Source organism: Beta vulgaris, chromosome 2, assembly GCF_026745355.1.
Source record: "Beta vulgaris subsp. vulgaris cultivar EL10 chromosome 2, EL10.2, whole genome shotgun sequence".
Lineage (NCBI taxonomy): Eukaryota > Viridiplantae > Streptophyta > Magnoliopsida > Caryophyllales > Amaranthaceae > Beta > Beta vulgaris.
This window is the reverse complement of record NC_079203.1, coordinates 43,602,706-43,626,341: the sequence shown is the minus strand read 5'-3', so window position 1 is coordinate 43,626,341 and position 23,636 is coordinate 43,602,706. Positions and strand designations below refer to the sequence as shown.

At 36.5% G+C, this 23,636-nt stretch overlaps 2 protein-coding genes across 2 annotated transcripts; one reads left to right on the top strand and one right to left on the bottom strand.

Annotated features, from left to right (window-relative positions):
* The first annotated feature begins 10,769 nt into the window (after nt 1-10,769).
* On the top strand, nt 10,770-17,653 carry LOC104886451 (uncharacterized). Its single transcript, XM_057392666.1, has 6 exons — nt 10,770-10,908; nt 11,463-11,745; nt 12,293-12,398; nt 13,820-13,963; nt 16,647-16,863; nt 17,183-17,653. Exons 2-6 carry the CDS (start codon nt 11,471-11,473, stop codon nt 17,347-17,349), a joined length of 909 nt encoding a protein of 302 aa, XP_057248649.1. The 5' UTR covers nt 10,770-10,908; nt 11,463-11,470; the 3' UTR covers nt 17,350-17,653.
* On the bottom strand, nt 16,938-19,238 carry LOC104886457 (probable protein phosphatase 2C 72). Its single transcript, XM_010670909.4, has 4 exons — nt 18,904-19,238; nt 18,443-18,797; nt 18,110-18,333; nt 16,938-18,018 (listed from the first exon to the last, which is right to left on the bottom strand). The coding sequence occupies exons 1-4, from the start codon at nt 19,072-19,074 to the stop codon at nt 17,845-17,847; spliced, it is 924 nt and encodes a 307-aa protein (XP_010669211.2). The 5' UTR covers nt 19,075-19,238; the 3' UTR covers nt 16,938-17,844.
* Nucleotides 19,239-23,636: the final 4,398 nt, after the last annotated feature.

Genomic DNA, 23,636 nt, shown 5'->3' with positions numbered 1-23,636 from the left:
TGGGACAGAAGGATTTGAGGTTTATAGTGATGCCTCTCAGGAAGGATTAGGATGTGTGTTAATGCAGAACCAGCGGGTTATAGCTTACGCTTCCAGGCAATTGAAGATTCATGAAAAGAATTATCCTGTGCATGATTTGGAGTTGGCAGCAGTCGTCTTTGCATTGAAATTGTGGAGACATTATTTATATGGAGTCTCTTGCAAGGTTTATACTGATCATAAGAGTTTAAAATATATCTTCACCCAGAAGGAAATGAATATGAGGCAACGGAGATGGTTGGAATTACTTAAAGATTATGATATAGATATTCAATATCATCCGGGAAAAGCAAATAAAGTTGCAGATGCTCTGAGTAGAAGACCGCGTCGGGAAGTGAATGCATTAATATCCGTGCCACAGGAGTTGTATAACGAGCTGGTACAATTAGATTTCAGTGGTTGCAAGAGGTCAATTACAGGGAGAATTAAATGCAATTATGATGAAACCATCTCTCTTTGAAGAAATTCGGGAAAAGCAGGATAAAGATGATTTCATCAAGGAGTTGAAGTCAAAGATAGAAAAGAATGAGACGACGGCTTCCAAGAATATGCTGATGGAAGTATTCGTTTAAATGGAAGATGGTGCATTCCTAATGATGGAAGAGCTGAAGAATAAAATTCTGAAGGAAGGCATAGCAGTGCTTATTCAGTTCATCCGGGAGAGATAAAATGATTCAGGATGTGAAGAAATATTTCTGGTGGAAAGGGTTAAAGAGAAGTATCTCACAGTTGTGGCAAAGTGTTTAATTTGTCAGAAGGTAAAATTTGAGCGGAAGAAGGTATCTGGATTGCTGCAGCCATTGCCAGTACCAGAATGGAAATGGGATTCGATTTCCATGGATTTTATATCAAGCTTACCTAAATCAAGAAGGGGAAATGATTCTATATGGGTGGTAGTGGACAGATTGACAAAGACAGCTCGGTTTATTCCCATGGGAGTAACTTGGAGCAAGAAACAGCTAGCAGATGCATATATCAGAGAAATTGTTCGATTGCATGGCGTTCCAACCACCATTATTTCGGACCGAGATACCCGGTTCCTGTCACATTTCTGGGAGAAATTGCAAGAAGCTTTAGGGTCAACTCAGAAATTTAGTACAGCATTCCATCCAGCAACAGATGGGCAAACGGAGCGAGTAATCCAAATATTAGAAGATATGTTACGAGCCTGTGTATTGGAATTTAAAGGCTCCTGGGAGGATAAATTGGCATTAATAGAATTTGCCTATAATAACAGTTATCAATCTAGCATTGGTATGGCTCCATATGAAGCTTTGTATGGGCGTAAATGTCGAACCCTATTTGTTGGGATGAGTAAGTCCAGGGATACCAGTCGGACCTGAGTTGATTCAAGATACAATGGAGCAGGTTCGGGTAATACGGGAGAAAATGAAAATCGCGCAAGATCGACAAAAGAAATATGCTGATTTGAGGAGAATGAAGCTGGATTTTAAGAAGGGGATAAAGTGTTTCTCCGTGTTTCACCTACTAAAGGGGTGAAAAGATTTGGACTGCGAGGAAAATTGAGTCCTAAATTCATAGGACCATTTGAGATTTTGCGCAGAATCGGTGAAGTCGCATATGAATTAGCCTTACCAATAGAACTGTCTAGGGTGCACAATGTTTTTCACGTCTCACAACTACGAAGATATATACATGATCCTTCACATGTGCTATCCTACGAACCATTACAAATAGATGAATCGTTGTGTTATGAGGAAAGGCCTATAAAGATTCTGGACAAACGAGAAAAAGTGTTGCGAAACCAAACCATACCTTTAGTCAAGGTATTATGGACCAATCACGGAACAGAAGAAGCAACCTGGGAAAAAGAAAGAGATATGCAAGAGCGATACCCCCAATTGTTCCAAGGTATGTTATAAGTTTCGGGACGAAACTTCTTTAAGGGTGGTAGAGTGTAATAGCCTGAATTATTAAGCTAATATTAGAATCAATAATCCATAATTAACTAAGTTAATGACGATTAAAGTAATTGTAATCGATACGCTCGAATTTTAAAAGTGTAAATAAATGTTATATGAATTTGTTGCTATGTGGATATTTTGGTTATTAGTTAACTAATAACATGAGCTATGTGATAATTAAGAAATTTATGGATTATGATAGGTACATTGAATATTGCCTCTGAATTTAGGATTTGTGTTAGTAGTTGATATCGAGGTATTGCCGAGGAAATAAGATTAAGGAGTTGATTAGGTTAAGATACCTTCATTAAGATATGTGGTATACTTTGGAGAATTTAGCTAAGAATAATTAAGGATTAGGTAGGAATTAAGAAGAAAATCCAAGTTGAAGCTTAGAAAAATCTGATTAGTGCATAAGTAAGTGAAAGGACGATTTTACCCCTATTACTAAACCGAAAATGACAAATTCCCTTACCCATTCTGTATATAGGAGAGGGGAAGATCCTATTCAGTATCATCAAATCATTCCACAAACAAACACAGAAACACATTTTTTCTTCTCTCTCTCCTCACGCCATTTCTGGCGTCCAGCAGAGGACTCTTTGGCAGCTTGTTCTCTTGGCTTCTTGCTCTGATTTCTCACATGCAATCACTTCCCTAGTTCTTCAAGGTGTTGTTCATACTGGGTAGACGTTAGTTTTGAGGTTTCAACATTGTAAGCCAAAGAAAAACTAAGGAAGGTGAGATATGGCTGATTTTCAGCATGCATGAGGTATATTGGTTTTAAATTTGATTTCTTTGGGTTTATTATTAACTTTAAGGTGATGAATGTGTTTATTAAGGTCTTAAAGAGTTGCTGGAGGAGTAGTACGAGTTGCTAAGCAAGGGCTAAATTCCTAAACACCAAATTAAGGTACACAAGAACCACCGTTAAAGCTGATTTTCTCAATTTTTGTCTTAAAGCTTGTTTATGGGAATTTTTGAGCTACGAATGTGTGTTTTTATGTTGAGAACCTACTGTATTGGTAATGAGTTATAAGTAAGTGATTTCAATATGTTAATTATACTTTAGGATTGATGATTTCGAATCAAAAACCATTGCATGTCAAGTTCCTCTTAAAAACCGATTTAACCGTGTTTCTCTTTCGATTGTATTTTGGTATTAGTTGCTTCCATTGTTATTACCATTATATGAGAACCTACTGTAAATACCCTTATGTTGCTGCTTGATGACATTGTAACACATCTTTTCCATAGATTAAATATAACCTCTTTTGCGAAGGGAACTACACCTAAAAACTCAACTATTCGCGTAACAACTTTTGGACTTATAAACCTTTGTGCTTTCAATCTTTTCGATGTGTTTCTTTTGATGAATCCCTACTGTATGTACCTATATATGAAGTGAAAATCCTAAACCTTGGTTGAACTCAAGAAATCCTATTAATTCATCGCCTAGAACCTTTGTTAATAACACCAAACCGAGAACCAATTAATGAACCTATGTTCTATTTGTGTACAGTAATCTTTCTTATGATAAGAGTATTTATAGACCTTTTATCTACTGTCCTATCTTGCTAAACCATCCTTTAATCACTTTATTTAACTATCACATCCTTTCGATTCATGATTATTAAGTCATCATTCCAAACATAGCGGAACTTGACATAGCAATTGCGTTTTCGAAACTTGTTTTGATAACTAAGCTAAGTTGATTATTAAGTTGGTTGATCAAGTATTGGCAAATAAATTTTGAATATAATTAAGTTATAAGTTAAAAGCTATTTTTAAGGGAAGTAACTGCATTGGCAGTGATGAACAATAATTGTAGAGCGGGTTTGCTCTTTAAGTTATTAGAGCGGGTATTGCTCCGGAGCGGGATTGCTCTGTTATATAGGGTCATGACCTAGAAAGTCTTGCAAGCAGAAAAGTAAATAAGTAGGGAGACGTCCCTCAAAAAGTTCCATTTGTGTTCCTTCCCTAATTGAAAGTATTTTGAGTTTTGTATCGATATACTTTAGTGAGTTTTGGAAAAGCATAATTATTGTTTTTGGAAAGTTAATTGTTATGATGTATTACTACTATTATGCTACCTAATTATGAAGAAGGAGTATTATAATATTTATAGCAAAAGAAATATCGAGATTTATGGATTATGATGTTATTTAAACATTAAAGTCTAATTTCCGCCACCTTAATATTTGAAAACTAGTGGGACTTGTGTACCAGCGTAGCTGACTGTTTTGTTCCTTTGAACCTGTCCTGGTGGGGGCAGATTCAGTTGTTTTGCAGGAATAAGCTGAAGGTCAAAGATAAATTTTATTTGAAAAGTTCGTGATATATGTTTTGCTGCTGCGTGACGTTATTGTATAAATCAATTATGGGATGTAACTTATATTTATAAATTCAACTTTTAATTACTTAGACTACGATGTAATAATTAAGTATTTTAAGTGGATTTTCATAAACTATGCTCAGATATATGCAGGTTCTTAACCTTCCAAGGGCAGGGGGGTTAGGAATCTGTATTAACAGCATCTCTAATTAGTAGCTTATTCGTTTAATTAATTAGAGTTAGTCATAAGTAAGCTGCTAATTAGGGAGGGCTGTTACAATGTAATTCCAAGAGAATCATATGCAAGTTTGTTTGTTCAATTTTCTCCAAGATTATTCAATTTCCATGGTTGAGTACATGGGGTCGTACAGTTGTATCCCCAATTTTTTTTTAAAAAAGCAGCTCAAAAAAAAAAAGAAGAAAAATATGCATTAGTATTAAGTTGCAAAAAATGTGTTCATACTATTTAATTGTCATTTTTTTTTTACCTTTTAACCCCTTAAACTTTTGCCTAATTGGTTGTCTAACATAGAGTAACTCAAAGAGCAATAGACGTGTTCACACTAGTTTGTAGATACGTTAGTCTTTTTGTAACGCCCCGACTTCTAAGCATTCTTATTAACTAAATTAATCAAGATAGATTAGCAGTGGAGGACCTGGCTTAGTCGGCGCTTTACCGTCATACTTTTCACTTGGGGAAACTATATTGCAACATTCAACATGTTATACAGTGACATTACTTTGATTCTCCACTTCTTCAAAGAAACACTTCAATAATGAAATAATATTTTCTAAGAATTTCGACAGAGTTTTCTTTGTAAATTGGACAACCCAAAATGGAAAGATGTTTATAAACCTGTTACAACTAAAAATATTTCCAAATCCAGAGCTCAACGTTTTCGCGGAGCAGCAACTAAAGGGAATTAGGAGCATCGTCGCTCATCCAGGAAACAGAAATAAAATTTAAACCACTAAGACTAGTTATTACAATGTGGGATGTCCTCGCCTCAAAAGAAATGTAAAACAATTATAGCTGAACTCTTAGCACATAACTACTTCTATCTTGGAAAAGATGCTCCAGAGAACCTCAACCTGAAACCATTGTAACACTGCCATCCACCGAGTGACAGGTCGCAGTAGTGACAAAAGAAAACATTGGCAGACACATTAGCACAATGCTTTAGTGTCTAGGACTCTCACAAACTCAACATGTACACAGTGTTCATAATCATATCATAACAATATAACAACATTCACATCGATAATGCATACCTTAACCCATCTTTATTCTTTCATTCATTCGTCTTTTACTTATCACGACTTCTACTCATTAACTAAGCTTAGCATGGAGTAAATACATAACTATCTTTGATCCTTTCTAAAAGCATTTAAAGCATTACATTATGATACTTTCATATATCGACTCCTTATCAGGAATTTAAGATAATGTGATAATGGTCTACAACTTTGTTGCTTTAATCTTTTGCTAGAAAACTCATAGTAACAAATATAACTTATTACAACTCATATTATAACTCATACCATAACTTAATTTATGTCCACACTTTATACAACAAGAGAGAACGTGTGTTTAACAGAGAGGAAAACATCATAAACCATTTCATAAACACATAGATCATTCCATAAACATATCATGAGTTTCATCATTATCTTTTCATCTTACTTAATCATATTGGTAACTTTACAAATATAACGGAAGGGATGTCTCACCAATTTTATTTTCGTAAACGGAAGGCTACCACCTGAGGACCTTGGCCCCCACATAACAGAAGGTGGTATATGACCCAAAACATGACACGAAACCACCCCAATAAGTAGAAGGTGGCTGACCTGCCAGAAGGTACGTGCATGACCCGATTTTCATTTTCATTAACGGAAGGTTATCACTCGAGGACCTTGGCCCTCACATTACAGAAGGTGATACTTAATGCCCAAAACATAACATGGAACCACCCAATAAAAAGTAGAAGGTGGTTGACCCGTCCGAGGGTATGCACGACCCAACATAACATAGTACTGCCGAGAATCGTCTTTCACTTAACTTTATCATGTTTCGTTCCTTTTACGAATCATAATCACATTACATAAATGTAATCGTAATCATGAAGCGTAATCGCAATCATACATAGTCGTAATAATCATATTCATAACATAGTCATAATCATACGTTCGTAAAATCATCGTTATTTCATGAAATTCGTCATAACTTCGATAATCATCATATTCATAAAAACATTTCATATCGCACAATCCATATAACAATACCATAGTGCGAGCTACCAAAAAACGTATTTATAAAGGGTTGTAGGTGTTAGCATAAGACATTACATACATAACATAAGGATTTCTTAGAACACGCTTTCATAAATTACATTGTGTTTCCTTTTAAGCGTCTTTCAGATATCATTGCAGAGTCATAAATTTTCATACATTCGTATTGTGTCAAAATAATAATACCTTATAATTTTTCATATTTGGAGACTTGTAAACATATCTTATAACCTTAAATGTAATCTAGAATACATAGCAGAAATGTCATCATGATCCCTTCATAGTTTCAAATCATGTACATAAACATAACATAAGACCCTTCTTCATAACACCTGGTTTCACAAATGTCATTTTAGAGAATACATTTCATCTCTCGTAATTCATAATACACATAAGTCATTTTTATGTCCTTCCAAATCATTTCAAGAAACATAATGCTTGTTTTGTAACGATAAGTCATTCAACATCTATATCGTTAAACTACTTTAAACTCAATGAAAGATCAACCAAAATAATGATAGGTCTCTTAATAGAGGTTAGATAATGAGATTGAAGTTTAAAAACTCCACAACTCGGTGTTCCTTGCAAGATTAATTCAAAGAATGATCCAAGTTGCACCAATACTTAAACTCCAGTTAACATAATCAATAACGAATCATTAATGAATCAACTTATGATTACATAGAATGAGTCGAACACATCCCTATTGGAACAACTCAACACATATACTTGAGGCATCTTTGAGGTAACTCAAAATTTTATTCGCTTACTTATTTAAATTCACAAACTAACTCATTATGGTTGACTCTAATCACACAGTCTGAATTTGTTACAAACTCCATTTATACTCCTTAAATACGACCTCCATAATTTAGTCCATACTTAGTTAATCAATATCCAATGATCCCCATACTGCTAACAATGATCATTACTTCTTTTTCTAGCTCCGTATGAGTTTACAAGTTAAATCAACTCACTTATAGTGTCTAGTCAAACAACCTTCCTCATTAACCATGGGGTAACTCCAAGCAAATTACACCAACCATTTAAACAAATCCTTAGAGTTATATTCTACAATTTCATAAAACAATTCTAGTAATAATTAGGACATTCACATATATAGGATTATCAAGTTAACTCATTATAAGGGTTTGTGTTCAAAATCACATATATTAACAATCTCGATGAACCAACTCATTAACCAATTACTCACTGATTGACTATTAGTTATATCTCAATGTCTTTCATCAACAAAAAACTATAAATCATACTGGACCATCAAACTCCATTAAACCAGGTTCATAACCCTTTCCAAGTTACAATTAAAACTAACTAAGACTATGAGTTAACATTGAGACTATTCTAGCTTGGATTCTTAACCAATCATTAACAACTACTTGATAACATATTATCTATTTTAGGAATTTTAATAACTCTTTAGTCTCACTCTATCATGTAGGTTTCCAAAATCGATCAATTAACACTTCATATAACCATACAACACACATGAATTTGGGATTTCGATACACAACAAACAATAACTTGAGCAGCATTAACATCTCACAACAAGTAACAGCAATCCACGACCCCATCATCAATTTTCATCCAAAATTGAAAATCATAAAAAAAATCAGAATTAGGGAAAGAGAAAAGCGATTATACTAACTGATACACGCATTGGAGGAGAGAGGAGAACGAAGGGCGTTGGCAGGGAGGAAAGCAGCAGGCATGGCGGCTAGGGGTGTAAGTTCGGTTTTTGGTTTGGTTTTAGGTCAAAACCAAACCAAACCGAAATAAATCCCATTTTGAAATTTCCAAACCGAAATTCGACTCAATCCAAACCAAACCAAACCAAACCAAAATATAAAACCAAAAACCAAACCAAACCAAACCAATTTTTTTTTATCTTTTAAAATCAAAACCAAACCATATTTTTTTCATATTCCAAAATCCAAACCAAACCGAAATGAAATTAAATCAAACCAAGATAAAAACCAAACCGAATGTAAACCAAACTTTGTCATAAAAAATAACCCTGCTTCCAAGCTCTAAGTCTACCAACTACCAAGTTACATCATACAATGCCACCAACGTAAAATTTCCACCATTTGATACATGTTTATGGTGATAGTAACAAACAATTTTTTAAAATACAAACACCTCATTCTAAATGCTAAATCAACTTCATAAAGCTAGGAGCAAGAAACATCTCGTAGGCATAGCTTAGTCATATTCAATATTAACGGTCTCGGGGATCAAGCCATCATCCTCATCAACGTCCTCAAGCACAATCTTACTCAAATCTTGAAATGAAAGGAAAAATACAAAAGAAAAACATAATTAATAGCAACAAAATCTACTAACACTACTAATTTAAGGGACAATACACTGAGTCACTGACATTTATACTACTAAAACAATTATTCTATTTTCGTAATTATTATTAAAAAAAAAGAAACACAAAAAATAACAGACAAAATTCGTATGTTAAGTGACAATAATTTGGTATTTTCGTAACTAATATTAAAAAAAATAAACACAAAAAAATAACAGAGATCAATGACAATATTTTCATATTTTCTATTCTTCGCAACTAATATTAAAAAAAATACACAAAAAAAACACAGAGATTAATATACACAAAAAAAACAGAGATTAATATAGACAAACTCAGAGATAAATATTAAATATAGACAAAAAAACAGAGATTAATATACCTCTTCAAGTTCAACACTTCAACGGAACCGGCGAGAGGAGAGAGAGAAAGAGGTAGAACCGTGTCTGTCGCGTGCCGTCAGGGAGAGTCAATTGTCGCTTTGCCGTCGTGCCGCTGCCGTGGGGGTCTGTCGCAGCCATCAGGGAGAGAAGAGGAGAGGACTAGAGGAGTTAGGGTTTAGGTTTACTGGTTTAGTTTAGGTTTTAGGAGTTAGGAAACGACATTCAAAAATCAAAAGATATTAAGTGGGCTGGGCTGGACGCCTAGCCCAGCTTATAATTTCGGTTTTCCAAACCCAAAATCGATCCAAACCGAAAAACCGATTTTTTTTTGAATCCGAACCAAACCGAATTTCGAAAAAAACCAAACCCAATTACTAATTCGGTTTGGTTTGGTTTGGTTTTCGATTTTAACCAAATAACTTACACCCCTAATGACGGTAGAAGGCCAGCCATGTTCTTCGATGGATAGTAACGAACAAGCAGCAGCAAGGCTAACCAAATAGCAGCGGCGCGACCCAACACTACCACTACGAAGATGAGTGAGAAGACCGAGCAGGGGAACGAAGCACAACAACAGCAACACCGTGCAAGGGGGTCGGGTACGCGCAGCTTCGGTGAGCTTGGGACGCTGGCGAGGCAGCAACGCAGGGAGGAGAGCAAAAGGGAACAAGGGTTTTCACGGATTGGAGAGGGAGTGAGAGTTTTGGGGTTTTCCTTTTGGTGAGTGGGAAATGTTGTGAGAGTTAATAAGTGGGTTGAAATTTTTGTTTCCCAATTAACCGACTAAAAAAAGAATAAAAGGGGTATCCGACTTTGGTTTTTATTTTGGCAAAAACTGCTCAACTAATTTCACATGAAATCCAAAATATAAAAATAATAATAGTAACTTCATAAAATTTATATAAATAAATACTTCCTTCGTTCCAAAATAAGTGAAACACTTCTCTCATTTATGTGAGAGCTTTTTGAGACAAGTGTTTCACTTATTTTGGAACGGAGGAAGTATATTATAACCACCACAAAAATAAATATTCATACCTTAACCCTAATACTCACAAAATCGTAAAGGTAAGGGTTGGATTAGGGTAAGTGGATGGGAGGGGGTGGGGGTGGGGGATGCTAAGGAGTTAGGGTAAGGGTTTATGTTTTAGATTAGGGTAAGCGTAAGGGTTAGATTAGAATGAGGGTTTAGGGTTAATAGTGACAAAATCGTATATAAAGCTAACGGTGAGCTAACGACAGTTAGGAAAAGGATATATGTTGCACAGTTTTTGAAATTCATGGGTATATGATGTATTTGTGAAACACTAAAGATATATGAGAAATTTTTTTAATTTGTCGGGGGTATTTGGTGAAAAAACTGTGAATAAAAATTTCGATCAATTTAAGTTTTTTCTTTTTAGATCTTTTGAGTGTTATATTTTGAGGGGTTTTTTTGCATATAAAAAAATCTTCAACTACATAGGTATAACTATAAGCGTATAGCAGTATTATAGTTATACAACACTCTCAGGCCTCACGGTGAACCTCTCATACGCAAATTCGTCACTCATTCGCAAATTCGTCACTCATACACAAATTCCAAAGCTCGAATTGCAGGTTCTTGTTTTGTTCCTTAGATGAATCTACTTGTTTTGTTGCGGATTTTGGTGTGAAATTGCGATTTTTAAGATTTAATTCATGTGATTATTCATGCCATTGGTTTTATGCGGTTGTTATTGTTTGTTTCATGAATTCAACTTATTTTTTCTTTATCTCATATATGTTATTTCATGTTTTTAGGGATGGATAATTTACATGTTATAAAACTTATGATTCGAATGAATTTCTGGTATAATAACTTGTTAATTCATGTTCGTTTCATGGAACTAAATGATAACAAAATTTATTCATGTTACAATTTGTAGATGTGCAAGCATATTTGTGTTCACTTGTTCCTGTTTAATTTCATGAGATCAATTTTTCAAGTGTTGTGGCTGGAAATCAGGAATGAATGACCTGTTATCCCTAGGCCCAGGGCGGCCGCCCCTCCTGCCCTGGCTCAGGGTGTATAATAAAATTTGTAGGTGTTTTCACTTTTGAGGGCTTGAAATGCTTTGTGGGTTTGGATTTGATAATGCCATAAATTTTGGTGCAATGTTTGATATGTTTAGGCTCTATCATGGACTTTGGGGAGAGCATATTAGATTCTCTGGATGAAGAGTTGAGCTGTGGAGATGGTGAAGATGTGGAGATGATGGAAGTAGAAGACGGAGAAGTCGTGGACAGGCATATTGTCTTGGAAATTACTGACAAGAATGACAAGGAAATGAAGACAGATTTGCAAAATGGTAATCCACAACCTGCAAAGAATATGAACAATAAGAAGAGAAGAAAGAAGAAGAATAAGAGAAAGAAAGGCATACCTATATCAGATGATGTTGTTGACATGGACAGGTTTTGTTCTGCCTTGATTATGTGATGGTTTAAGTAACTAATGGCTTCTTGGCTCCTTTGGATTGATCTGAAATCATGATCTTAGTTGCCGTTCAATTCTTGTCTGCATTGTCAATTTTGTATTACATAGTATATGTGAGATTGATTTGAATTTTTTTATGATAGATGTAATAGTATGCAATATGCATTCGGTCCTGATGCGCCACCTGCTTCATATCAGTTCATTAGGGGCTCTTTCTTCCATTTCAGTCTCAAAATTTATGGGTTGACGAAGCCTTGTGTAGGCCAGTAGGCCTTAATAATGACTCATGAGTCATGACTTATGTTGTACTAACAGGACTGCATTACTCCGATTTTCCGTTAAAGTAATTGACTCAAATACATGGAAGCATTGATATAATACATGTTACATTAGAACAGTGTGTATATTCAATTGCATGCCATTTCAGGTCGATCTCAGTTTCATGCATGGCTGCTTAACTTTATGCAACGTCTTGCCTGAGAGATTTTTTTAGCTGATTGAATTATGAATGTGGCCTTGCTACAGGTTTGTCATGGGTGTTTGCAAGCAGTTAAGAGAGCAAAAGTCATATCTGGTCTATACCGCTGTTGGTATTCTGGGAGTATCTGCTATAAAGGATCTTGTAAAAGAGGTAACAGTGACTATAAATTATCATATTAAATTCCTGATATCTTTGTCATCGGTGCTGATAGGGATGTCTTTGTACCTTCTTTGTGATCCATAAACGAACCATGTGCTCCTTAAACGAACCAAATGCACTACGGAAAACTGTCTCCACATTGATGTTAGTTGATTGTGGTTGTCTAAACTACCTGAGCTCTATTTGTTGTGTAGCTAAAGTTATTAACAGCTTTTGGCCATATATTTTCAACTTCAGTAATTGCAATTACATGCCATTGCACCACTTTAGATATCAAGTATTAACTCTCCGTGATGCTTTTTGTAGCAGAAATTGCTTCTTTTTATTGCCACTTGTAGTGCACCTCATTTTAGTTATTAGAATATGCCCTAATAGTTGAGTATAAGCAGACGGTTAGTATGCAAGGTCATAAGGTATTTGTAAAAGTGAGTTTGCGTCTTGCAGCAAATATCCATCTGACTGTCTCAATGGCTGAAGAGAGTACTTGTTTGATCTACTCAGATTAAGGGTCAGTTTTCAACCTAAATTACTAACAAGAGGTGAGACAAATAAGGGTTTCTCTAGCCAATCCTTATCCAGACCCAAGGCATATGGTCTTATAACTTTTCTGAGTTTCTGATGCAGAATGTTATTTTCCAACCTTTGCAGATACCTTTGCGGAAGCTTGTTACTTATTTCAATTATTCAGATTTCTGGAGTGAGATACTCTGTGGGTGATTGACTTTGCAATACTACTAATGTAGGTCATGACAAGCTGCTGAGCCTATCAAGGAACTTACAGTTATGTTTCTTACAAACAAAAATTGAAATGAAGGCTTATATGTTGTGTGTGACTTGAGATAGGATACCAGATATATTGACTCGCCATTTATACTCAACTTGGAAGTCAAAGAAATTTGCTAGTTTTTGAATTCTAAAAGATTTATTTGACCCCCTTCCTATAAACCAAATCCTCCCATTTCCTTTCGCCATCTTCAGTTGCCTTTTTCTGGGAATTAGTCCTCCTTTTGCTTCTTCCTTCGTTTTTAATTTCTTCGATAGATTTTTATATGGTTATTTAAGAAGCACTAATGAAGGTTTCATGTGATGTAGATTGCTTTGTGGAAATAATTTTTCTCCATTATGCATTTGTGTGTGGATAGTTGCTTGTGACTTGGTTCATATTTTCTATCTTAACATTTAGGATGATTTCTTTCTACATGTTTTTGTTCTATCTTCATCATTTCTTTTTTAGCAATTAAATCATTGGGATTATTATTTGTCTTGTTTTAGTATACTACTTAATTTTTTATTTGTTACATGTTGTTATTCAGAAATTTATATCATCATATTTCAAAGATAACTCTACTAGGGTGCTTAGTTTGTTTACATGGGTTTCTCTTTCTCTCTCTAAAAGATGTCATTGTGTGCAGGTACATGCTGTTCAAGCTTGTGGAGGTCAGAAGACTTCTTTAGGTGATCGATGTAGAACAGGTGGAGGCGTATTATGGAATATACTTAAAGCACGGGACCCCAATGCCTATAAAGAGATAATGAAGAAAGGAAGGGAGTTTGAGGTATGTATTGTCGTATTGTTCAATATTCATCCTTTATCACACTCTCTAATTCTGTCCTTTTGAAGTGATATTGCTACTGATTACATTGTCAGTATCTTATTAAGGGAAATACCATAGAAATTATAGGTAATCAAGACTATTAGAATTTGGCCCATATGGATGATTTTATTGATCTGCACAACAACAACAACAACAACAACAACAACTAAGCCTTATTCCCAAGGTGATTGGGGTCGGCTAACATGAATCGTCAACTGGAATCGTGACCAGAGGAGATGGCATCGTCAAGAGTGATAAAAGTTTTTTTTTTTTTTTAAAACAAGGTTTACACCAAAAAGTGTTTAGAAAAGGTTTTCAGCAAAAGGTTTTAATACCAACAGAATTGAGAAAAGCAAATAAATGTAGTAATCAGACCCCTTCCTCCACATAGATACTACCCCTCCACCCACTTCTATCCAACGTCATGCTCTCCTCAATCCCAAGTAACCTCATATCACTTTCAATTACCCTCAGCCAAGTCATCTTAGGTCTTCCCCTACCCTTTACAATTTGATTACTCCTCCACTCTTCAATTCTTCTCACCGGTGCATCTCCTGATCTCCTTTTCACATGACCAAACCATCTTAACCGATTCTCCCTCATCTTTTCTTCAATGGATGCAACTCCAACTTTTTCCCGGATCACTTCATTTCTTAATCGGTCCTTCCTTGTGTGGCCACACATCCACCGCAACATACGCATCTCCGCCACGTTCATCTTATGAACGTGGCATTGTTTCACCGCCCAACATTCGGTGCCATATAACGAAGCAGGCCTAATTGCAGTGCGGTAGAACTTTCCCTTCAATCTTTGGGGAATGCCGGAATCACAAAGGAATCCGGTGGCACTTTTCCACTTTAACCAACCCGCGTTAATTCTATGCGCCACGTCTCCATCCAGTTCTCCATCCTTTTGGAGAATGGATCCTAGGTAACGGAAGACGTTCGATCCTTGAATCACTTTGCTATCCAAAGTGACCGCCCCCGCCTCGCTGCTTGTAACCCCACTGAACTTGCACTCCATATACTCCGTCTTACTTCTGCTCAATCTAAAACCACGAGCTTCTAATGTATGCCTCCACAATTCCAACTTACTCTCAACACCTTCCTTTGTCTCATCAATCAACACAATATCATCCGCAAACATCATACACCATGGTATATCATCTTGAACTGACCTCGTTATTTCGTCCATGACTAGAGCAAAGAGAAAGGGACTAAGTGTAGAACCTTGATGCACTCCGATTGTAATAGGAAACTCTTTTGTCCTCCCCACCGTAGTCCGCACACTCGTAGTTGCCCCCTCATACATATCCTTGATGATATCTATATATTTCAGTGGAACATCTTTCCTTGCCAACGCCCACCAAAGTATTTCTCTTGGTACTCTATCATATGCCTTTCCAAATCAATGAAAACCATATGTAGATCCTTTTCATCACGGTCATTGTTTGTCTTATTAGGTGGATGGCCTCTATAGTCGATCTTCCAGGCATAAATCCAAATTGGTTCTCCGATATCTTTACATGTTTCCTAAGTCTTTGCTCATCACCCGTTCCCAGAGTTTTCATAGTATGACTCATTAGTTTGATTCCTCGGTAGTTGGTACAATCTGTACATGCCTTTGTCTTATACAAAGGAATCAAAGTACTCTTCCTCCACTCTAATGGCATTTTTGTGTCTCCAAATCATGTTGAAGAATGTTGTCAACCATTCGATTCCTGTCCCCCCTAAACACCTCCAAACTTCTATAGGTATACCATCTGGCCCCGTAGCTTTCTCCACACACTGAAATTAATTGATCTGTATAAGAAATTAATTGTTTGCTCACACTGAAAGGCAAAGCAGGATAATTCTCCTGCACTATATTTTCATTGATAACTTGGAAATTCCGGACAACTCATTATCAAGTGAAGCAGAACAGGTTTTATCATACTTAATTAGGAGCAAAACTATTCTTTGTTCCTTTTGTATGTATGTTTCATCAGTGTCTCTGGCACTGTCAATGACAAAGCAAGAGGTTTTGTGTGAATTCGGCATTTTATTTTATTTTTAGAAGTGTTGTCAAAGTATATTTCTGGTCCCTGTAATGCTTGCCATGAGCTTTTTCATTTTGGCTGTTAGATTTGCTTGTGGATTGAACAGGTTAAGCATCAGTACCATCTGTCTTACATAGATAGGCCATCCAATAGCTCTCCCGTTAAGGGAATTTTGAGATTTTGTTCCAGTTTGCGTGCAGAAAGACCAGCTCTTGACAAGAAATCTATTGCACACTTGCATTGGGTTCCAAACCTTTCTTATCCAAGAACGAAAACTGGCTGGCTAACTAATAGTACGACTTATGTTGCTTTTACATTTATCTTTTATGCTAAACTAACCTGTTGTTCTGCATCACCAAATACAAACGGTTATCGAACATAGTACTTTTTATTTGAAGTTTATATTGGTTCTTGACTGCCTTTAGATAATTAGACATGTGGGGCTTTGTTTTCAACAATCATAAGGGTGGAGGTTGAGCCATCACGTAGCTAAGTCGTAGGGGTTTGAATCATATGTCATGTTATGTTACGCCCTCTCTTCTTGTACATTACCAACTTGCTACAATTTCTAAAATGATATGTAATGTCATGTTTCGTGATTTGCAGAAAGCATTCAGGCGAGCAAGTATGCAACCGCTTGGTGCTTCAGGTGCAATTACTAGTAAGCATACCGCTAGCACTTCAAATGATGTTGAGATAAAAACTCCAGCACCAGAACAATCAGCACAGCCCAGCACTGAAGTAGAGAAACGAACCTCTGTACATGATAGGATTAGAGTGCCTGTGACTTACGATGATCTGCCTGGAGAGGAACCAGTTGAGGGTATATGATCAATTTTGTAGTCAGTTACTCATTTATCCCTCATATCTTACTGTTAATCTTAATTTTTCTTCCTCTTTTTGTTTTTTTTTTTGGTTGAGAGGGGAGGGGTCTGCTGTTGTCTCCCCTTCTTGACGTGAGGCGCATGAGTTGGTAACAATGGATTTTCAGATGAACAAACTTAATTTAACAAAATTTCTATTGAAAGGAAATTATGGTAATTCCTTGACCTTTGTGTTACATATCTAGATTAATAGACATTATTAGCATAACAATCCATGGCTAATTTTATTAAACTTCATACAAAAATCTTATTCTGCAGTGTTCAAAAATACAACTGCTAAGATTTCAAAAAAAGGTAGATGCAAGTACAATCAGCTACAATATGTAAAGAAAGTGTTGGTAACCAACTGTGGGAGTTTCCGAAAGACTTCACCAGGGATAATTTTGGTGCTCAATATCTGGTGTGTTCTACTGTTCTGTTTGTAACTTGTGTGTACGTAAATATATGTTGCTCGTGGAGACGATGATATTCGTTCCACGTTTCAACGTGGACATTTTGGTGAGAAACCATTAATCAGCCATTGCAGCTTCAGAATAAGGACATACGACGCTGGTTCCGATAGATGATAGTTGTGTTGTACGAGTACAAAGTACAAATGAGTTGTTGAAGGGCCTTGTTAACTTCATATGATCTTTACTCACTCGAGATTATTTTTACTAGTTAAAATGATCTTTACATAAAATTTAGTTTTACATAATGATACTTTTGGCAATTAAAACTTTCTGCCGATGTTCTACTGTTTTTTTTTTTCCTTATGTAGATTACTAATATTTACTAATTTAAACTAATCTTCACTAATTCAAGCCAACCTTTTTTTTTTTTTTTCCAAATTGATTTTCTAACTATATTGATTGGTATTGATCAAAACTTATATTTACTATTGCTTTTTTAAGCTGGAGTGAACGGGATGAGAGACTGTTCTATCTTTCTTGCAAGAACAGACAGACGACCGTGCAATCATCAACTCTTGTCGATGGAAACTTGCGTTTCCAAGCTGTGCGAGCTTCATATACAACAGCTTTTGCGGCTGACTCCTTGTTCTTCGTTGCCCACACCACCGAGACAACTTCCTCGTTGCTTAGCGCATCCCAAACCTGAATTTCACAGTTGCATATTATGAGTCTATGAAACCATGTTTCTTAAGGAGCAGAATTTCGGATTCTTGACATGAAGTGTGAATCTTACCCCATCACTAGCCAACACGATGAATTGGTCTTTTGTAGTTACGCGATGATGAGAGATTTCAGGAGTGGCAATCACTCCATAGCTCTTCATATCAAAGTCCCCAAATGTTCGAGACATGGCAAGGCACGGGCCGTCTTCTTCAGGTGACCATACTCGCTGGACGTCTGGTTGATGCTTTAGTGCGTACACCAGACCATTACATTTCTTTATCCGTTCAGCTTCAGCTGCAAATTAAATATGAGGTAAGGAAAAAAGAAAGAAGACTTGATACTTGTTTTACAATAACTCAATATCAGTACAAACAGGGATTTATGTGTAGAGAAATCTGCTCACCAGGTAGATCAGGCTTTAAATCCACTGTCAACTGAGTAGCTTGAATTCCATTTTCAGTTAATGTTCCCAACACAGCTCGAGAATCTCCAAGATTAGCGATAACAACATCGTCGCCCTGTTTGATGGCTACTAGAGCAGTCGTTCCACTGTTAATGAAGTCGACATCCTCATGCAGCTTAATTTCTTCGTCCATTGTTTCGAAAGCACTAACAAAAGCCTCATTCCATTTCATGGACTTCCTCTGATTTAATAGTAATGATGGTAACTGGTTCCTTATGAACTTGCTCACTTTATGTCCAAGTCTTCCATGCCCATCGAAAACAGCACACAATGTTCCATCCTTCATGCCGTACCCCTACATAGTTCATTTAGTAAGAAAAATTAGCATAGTTAAAATTAATGTAGGAACAAAAAATTTCACTACAGAATTGGACAGATAAATATACAGTTGGTAAGCAAACCTCATAGAGAATGGCAGCATCTTGGTTAAGACCTTTGGCTCCTTGCTGGGACTGCATACAACCAACCTTCTTATGATTCCGGTTGTCGTCGACATCGGCTTCAACGTGCCAGGAGTTGTCATGGAAGCCATATTCATGCACTTGAGTTTTTGAAGATGTACAGTTTCCCATTTCTTAGGACCTACTCTTGTGCTTGAATGAATATTCAATAACTTGCAAGATATTGATTCACAAACTTAAACTAATGAATAAGGTCCTTTGAAGCCTTAATATATATATAGTGTTGGTGACGAAGTTATGTACAAGTGTCTGGCCCAACAGAGTTGGGAGGTGTTGGTAACATTATTTTAGTCTAAATAATTTCATATAATTATAACATAATGTTGTTTAGGAGTTTTATATAATTTTAAATTACCTGTAGATTCTTCTCAAAGGGCATATGAGGTGTACATCTGTTGGATTCGTATGTCCAATGAAAAATTAAAAGAGAAGAAAAATAAAAAGTCAACAATTAAGATTCGAGTTATATGATAATTTGGTATCTCAAAGAGGCACAGAATTAGTCGTCCAACCCTTTCTTATGTTGATATGGGCATGTAACTACTAACTAAACTATATGCGGCGTACATGCAACATCAGCCAACATGTATTGCTTGTTGAAGACAACAATATAATTTTCGGAGTATTTGGACTTTGGACAAGGTATACAAAAATGAGGATACTTTTTTCACTCTTAACTTTTTCATGCGGGTGAGGAGTGAATACATAATTTTGGACGTTATAGGCATTATTTAAAATTTGGATCCGGATCTTACGATCCTACTATTCAACAATTCGGAAGAACTTCACGGTAGGATCTTGATTTTGTAGGATATTTCGATCCTATCCAACCATAAAAAATCATATGGTAGGATTTTTATTTTTTTATTTTTTTTTCTTTTTGATACGGAAAGAAAAACCTTAAGCTACCCTCCCTAATGGGGAGGCCAACCTAAAATATCCTTACGGATAAGAAGGGAAAAATCAATACAATAAGGAGGAGTCCAATTTAACACATTGGGAAGAGATGACCCTTATGCGCCATGAAATCCGCCGCACGATTAGCCTCACGTAGCAGTGATGGATGACCACCTCATCGAACCGAGAGATAACACATTGCATCACAAATAATATTAGCAATTATCAAGGAGGATTAGAACAGTGCTTGATGGAGTTAATAACTGCAATATTATCGCCCTCTATAATTAAGTTTCTAATTTGGAGAGACAAAGCTCCTTTAATGCCTTCATAAAGACCCATAGCCTCAGCCATTAGAATACTAAAATAATCACCCCAAAAGCCTTGGCAGAGGCCATAAGCACCTCACCTAGACTATTCCTAATGACAAACCCATATGAAGCTTGCCCATTAGAAAGCTTGGAGCCATCAAAATTAAGTTTACAAAAATTGTCAGGAGGGGGGGCCCAAAGCAGATTAACGCCTGTGCGGGGGGGAAGCTTCTTTACTGAAAAGGGGCAAGGCGGACCGGATGGTCTACAGAAAGGACACAAGAAGCTTTATCCCAATTCTTTACATAAGAGTTAATAATATGGCTGGCTTGGGTGAAGGAAGTACTTTCATTATTGAAAATCACTTTATTTCTAAAAAACACAATATGCCACCATACAAATATAAAATACGTCAGATCTGATAATGAAAGATTCGTGTGGCACACTTCTAAATGGACCGAAAAGAAGAGAGCTCCAAAGAGTTAATCCAAAAGGGAGAGAAGGCCACTGAAATTTATCTACCAAGCAAGCTAGAACATCCATTGTGAAAGGACATTCAAAACAAAGATGGCATAAAGTCTCCGAGGGGTTATCACAAGCTTTTTTCCAGCCGAGATGAGGTAGCAATCCCATCATTGCACGCTTTCCAGATGAAATTTTTTATTTTCGGGGGGACACATAACCCCCAGATCCAACTATACTCAACTTTCTGGGAGTTAATACCAGAACTGCTTTGAATAAGGTCGGCTCCTGACTTTACAGAGTATTCTCCATCCGACGTGAGACCCCACACCAATTTATCATTTTGGGGAGACAGGGGAATAAAAAGAGAGGAAATAATTTTGGAAATGTAAGGAGGAACTAGAGTGAGAAGCTAACCATAGTCCCAGACACCAGACTCCGTAATGCACTCACTAACCTTTAGATCTTCCGACCCAACCGTGGGAGTGAACTTTGAGATAAGAGGAAACTGGAATACCCAGTTGTCCGACCAAACCTTATACTATGACCATTCCAATCGTCCACCTAAGCCCTTGGACAAATACCGTCCTATGGGCCAGGAGTTTTTTCCATTGCCAGGAAGCAGAAATAGGAGTTTTATAATTAATAATATCTTTATTCCAAGCATATTTCCTTTTCATTAGTTGCACCCACATATTATCATCTGAAGAGATAAGCCTCCATAATAATTTCAATTGCAGCGAACATTATTTACCTCAGCTTTGCGTAAGCCTACTCCCCCCGCACTTTTCGATTGGCAAACTTTGTTCCACCCTATCATATTGGCAGATTTGGCCAAATTAGCTTTGTTCCAAAAAAAAATCCTGTACGTAGCATCAAGCTTAACAAGAATTTTCTAGGCAGCGAGAAGCTTTGCATTTGAAAGCTAGCTTTAGAGGCTAGATTAGATTGAATTAACACTGTTCTACCAGCTTGTGACAAGGAATTAGCTTTCCATTTAGCCAGCTGGGCTGTCGACTTGTCAATGACCCCTGCAAAGGTCTCCTGGTCACCTTTGATACTATGATTGGGCAACCTAAATAATCTCCCATTGATTGAGTCTCTGTCATTCCAAGAATAGAAGCAAAATTTGCTTTACTATTATCAGAAACATTGGGGGAACATTGAAAGGCAGATTTGTGGTAATTTACGAGCTGACCTGACATGGAACAATATTTGTCCAAAATTTGGCGAATTTTCATACAGCTACTATCTGTAGCTTTAGCAAAGATCATCGTGTCATCCGCAAAAGTGAGGAATGGGATCCTCACCTTAGATCTACCAAGCGACACCCCTATTAATTTCTCTGGACAATTACTAGCCTGAGAAAGTTCACGCGCAAGTAATTCCGCACAAAGGATAAAGAGGTACGGAGAAAGAGGGTCACCTTGACGGATCCCCCTTGATGGAAAAAATCGGTCACCCGGAATACCGTTAACAAGAACTGAAAAAGACGTTGACGTAATGCAACTCCGAATCCAATTTATCCAAACTGGGCTAAAACCTAATTTGTCTAACGTTGCTAAAATGTAGCCCCACTCCAATCGATCATAGCCTTTTTCCATATCCAGTTTAATTGCTATCCAACCTTCTCTACTTGATTTATTTTGAAAAGAGTGAAAGACCTCATGGGCAATAAGAATATTATCTTGGATCAATCTCTCTGGAACAAAAGCTCCTTGAAGAGGGTGAATAATCTTCCCCAAAATAACTTTAAGCCGATTAGAAAGAACTTTGGAGATAACTTTATAAATCGTAGTACAGAGGCTTATTGGTCGAAAATGGTTGGATGTAGAGGGATTATCAATTTTAGGAATGAGCGCAAGAAATGTATGATTAATTTCCTTAAGCATGTGCCCTGAATGGAAGAAAGCTTGGACTGCCCGGCATACTGAATTACCTACTAACACCCAATATTCTTGAAAGAAGAAAGGAGGAAAACCATCAGGGTCAGGAGACTTATCCGGAGCAAGGTCAAACACTGCTTCTCTTATTTCTTCCTTACTAACAGTTGCTATTAAAAAATTATTATCTTCACTTGAAACAATAGGAGAGATGAGGTGAAAATCCTCATGCGTATCAAAGTGGAAACTAGAATTAGAAATAAAACGCTCCTTGAAAGCCTTAGTGATTTCATGTGCTATTAAAGAAGGCTGAGAGATAATTTGCGAATTTGCCGTTACAAACTCTTTTATTTGGTTACGATTCCGCCTTACCGTTGCATGAGTGTGATAGAATTTTGAGTTGGTATCACCTAGAAGCATATAATTAGCTTTACTTTTTTGTTTCCAGTACTCAAGGTTATACTCCATTAGTTTATTTCTCTTCATTAAAAAGATGTCTTGTTTAGATTGGAGGCTCTCATCTTCAGGGCGTATTATTAGGAGAGATTGGATTTCAAGAAGTTTACTATCCACCTGCCGCATTTGACGGAAAATATTACCAAATTGGGTTTTATTCCAATTCTTAGAACTGGTTTTTAATAGCTTACACTTTTGAGTTAGGTTATACATATAAGATCCATTGAATCTTCGACTCCAAGTCTTTTTAACAAGCACATCATAATCCTTCCGTGAACACCACATTTTCTCAAATCTAAAGGGTGGGGCTTTACAATTTTCCATAGGTAGGTACTCTAAGGACATCTGACAATGATCAGAGGAGGTGAAAATATGATATTTAACTTTGGCTTGTGGAAAAATTCCAAGCCAAGAGGAACTTGCTACTCCTCTATCCAGACGTTCAAGAATATTATTAGGGCCTGCTCTTTTCTTTCTCCAAGTGAATCTTTGGCCAATAAAGGCTATTTCAATGCATGGAACACTACTAAGCAAATTCTGCATTACTAACGACCTGGAGGAATTATATTCAGCTCCTCCCATCTTATCCGATACATCCGAAATTTCATTAAAATCGCCTAAGATTATAAAAGGGAGGGATAATGAATTTACATAATCAATTAAT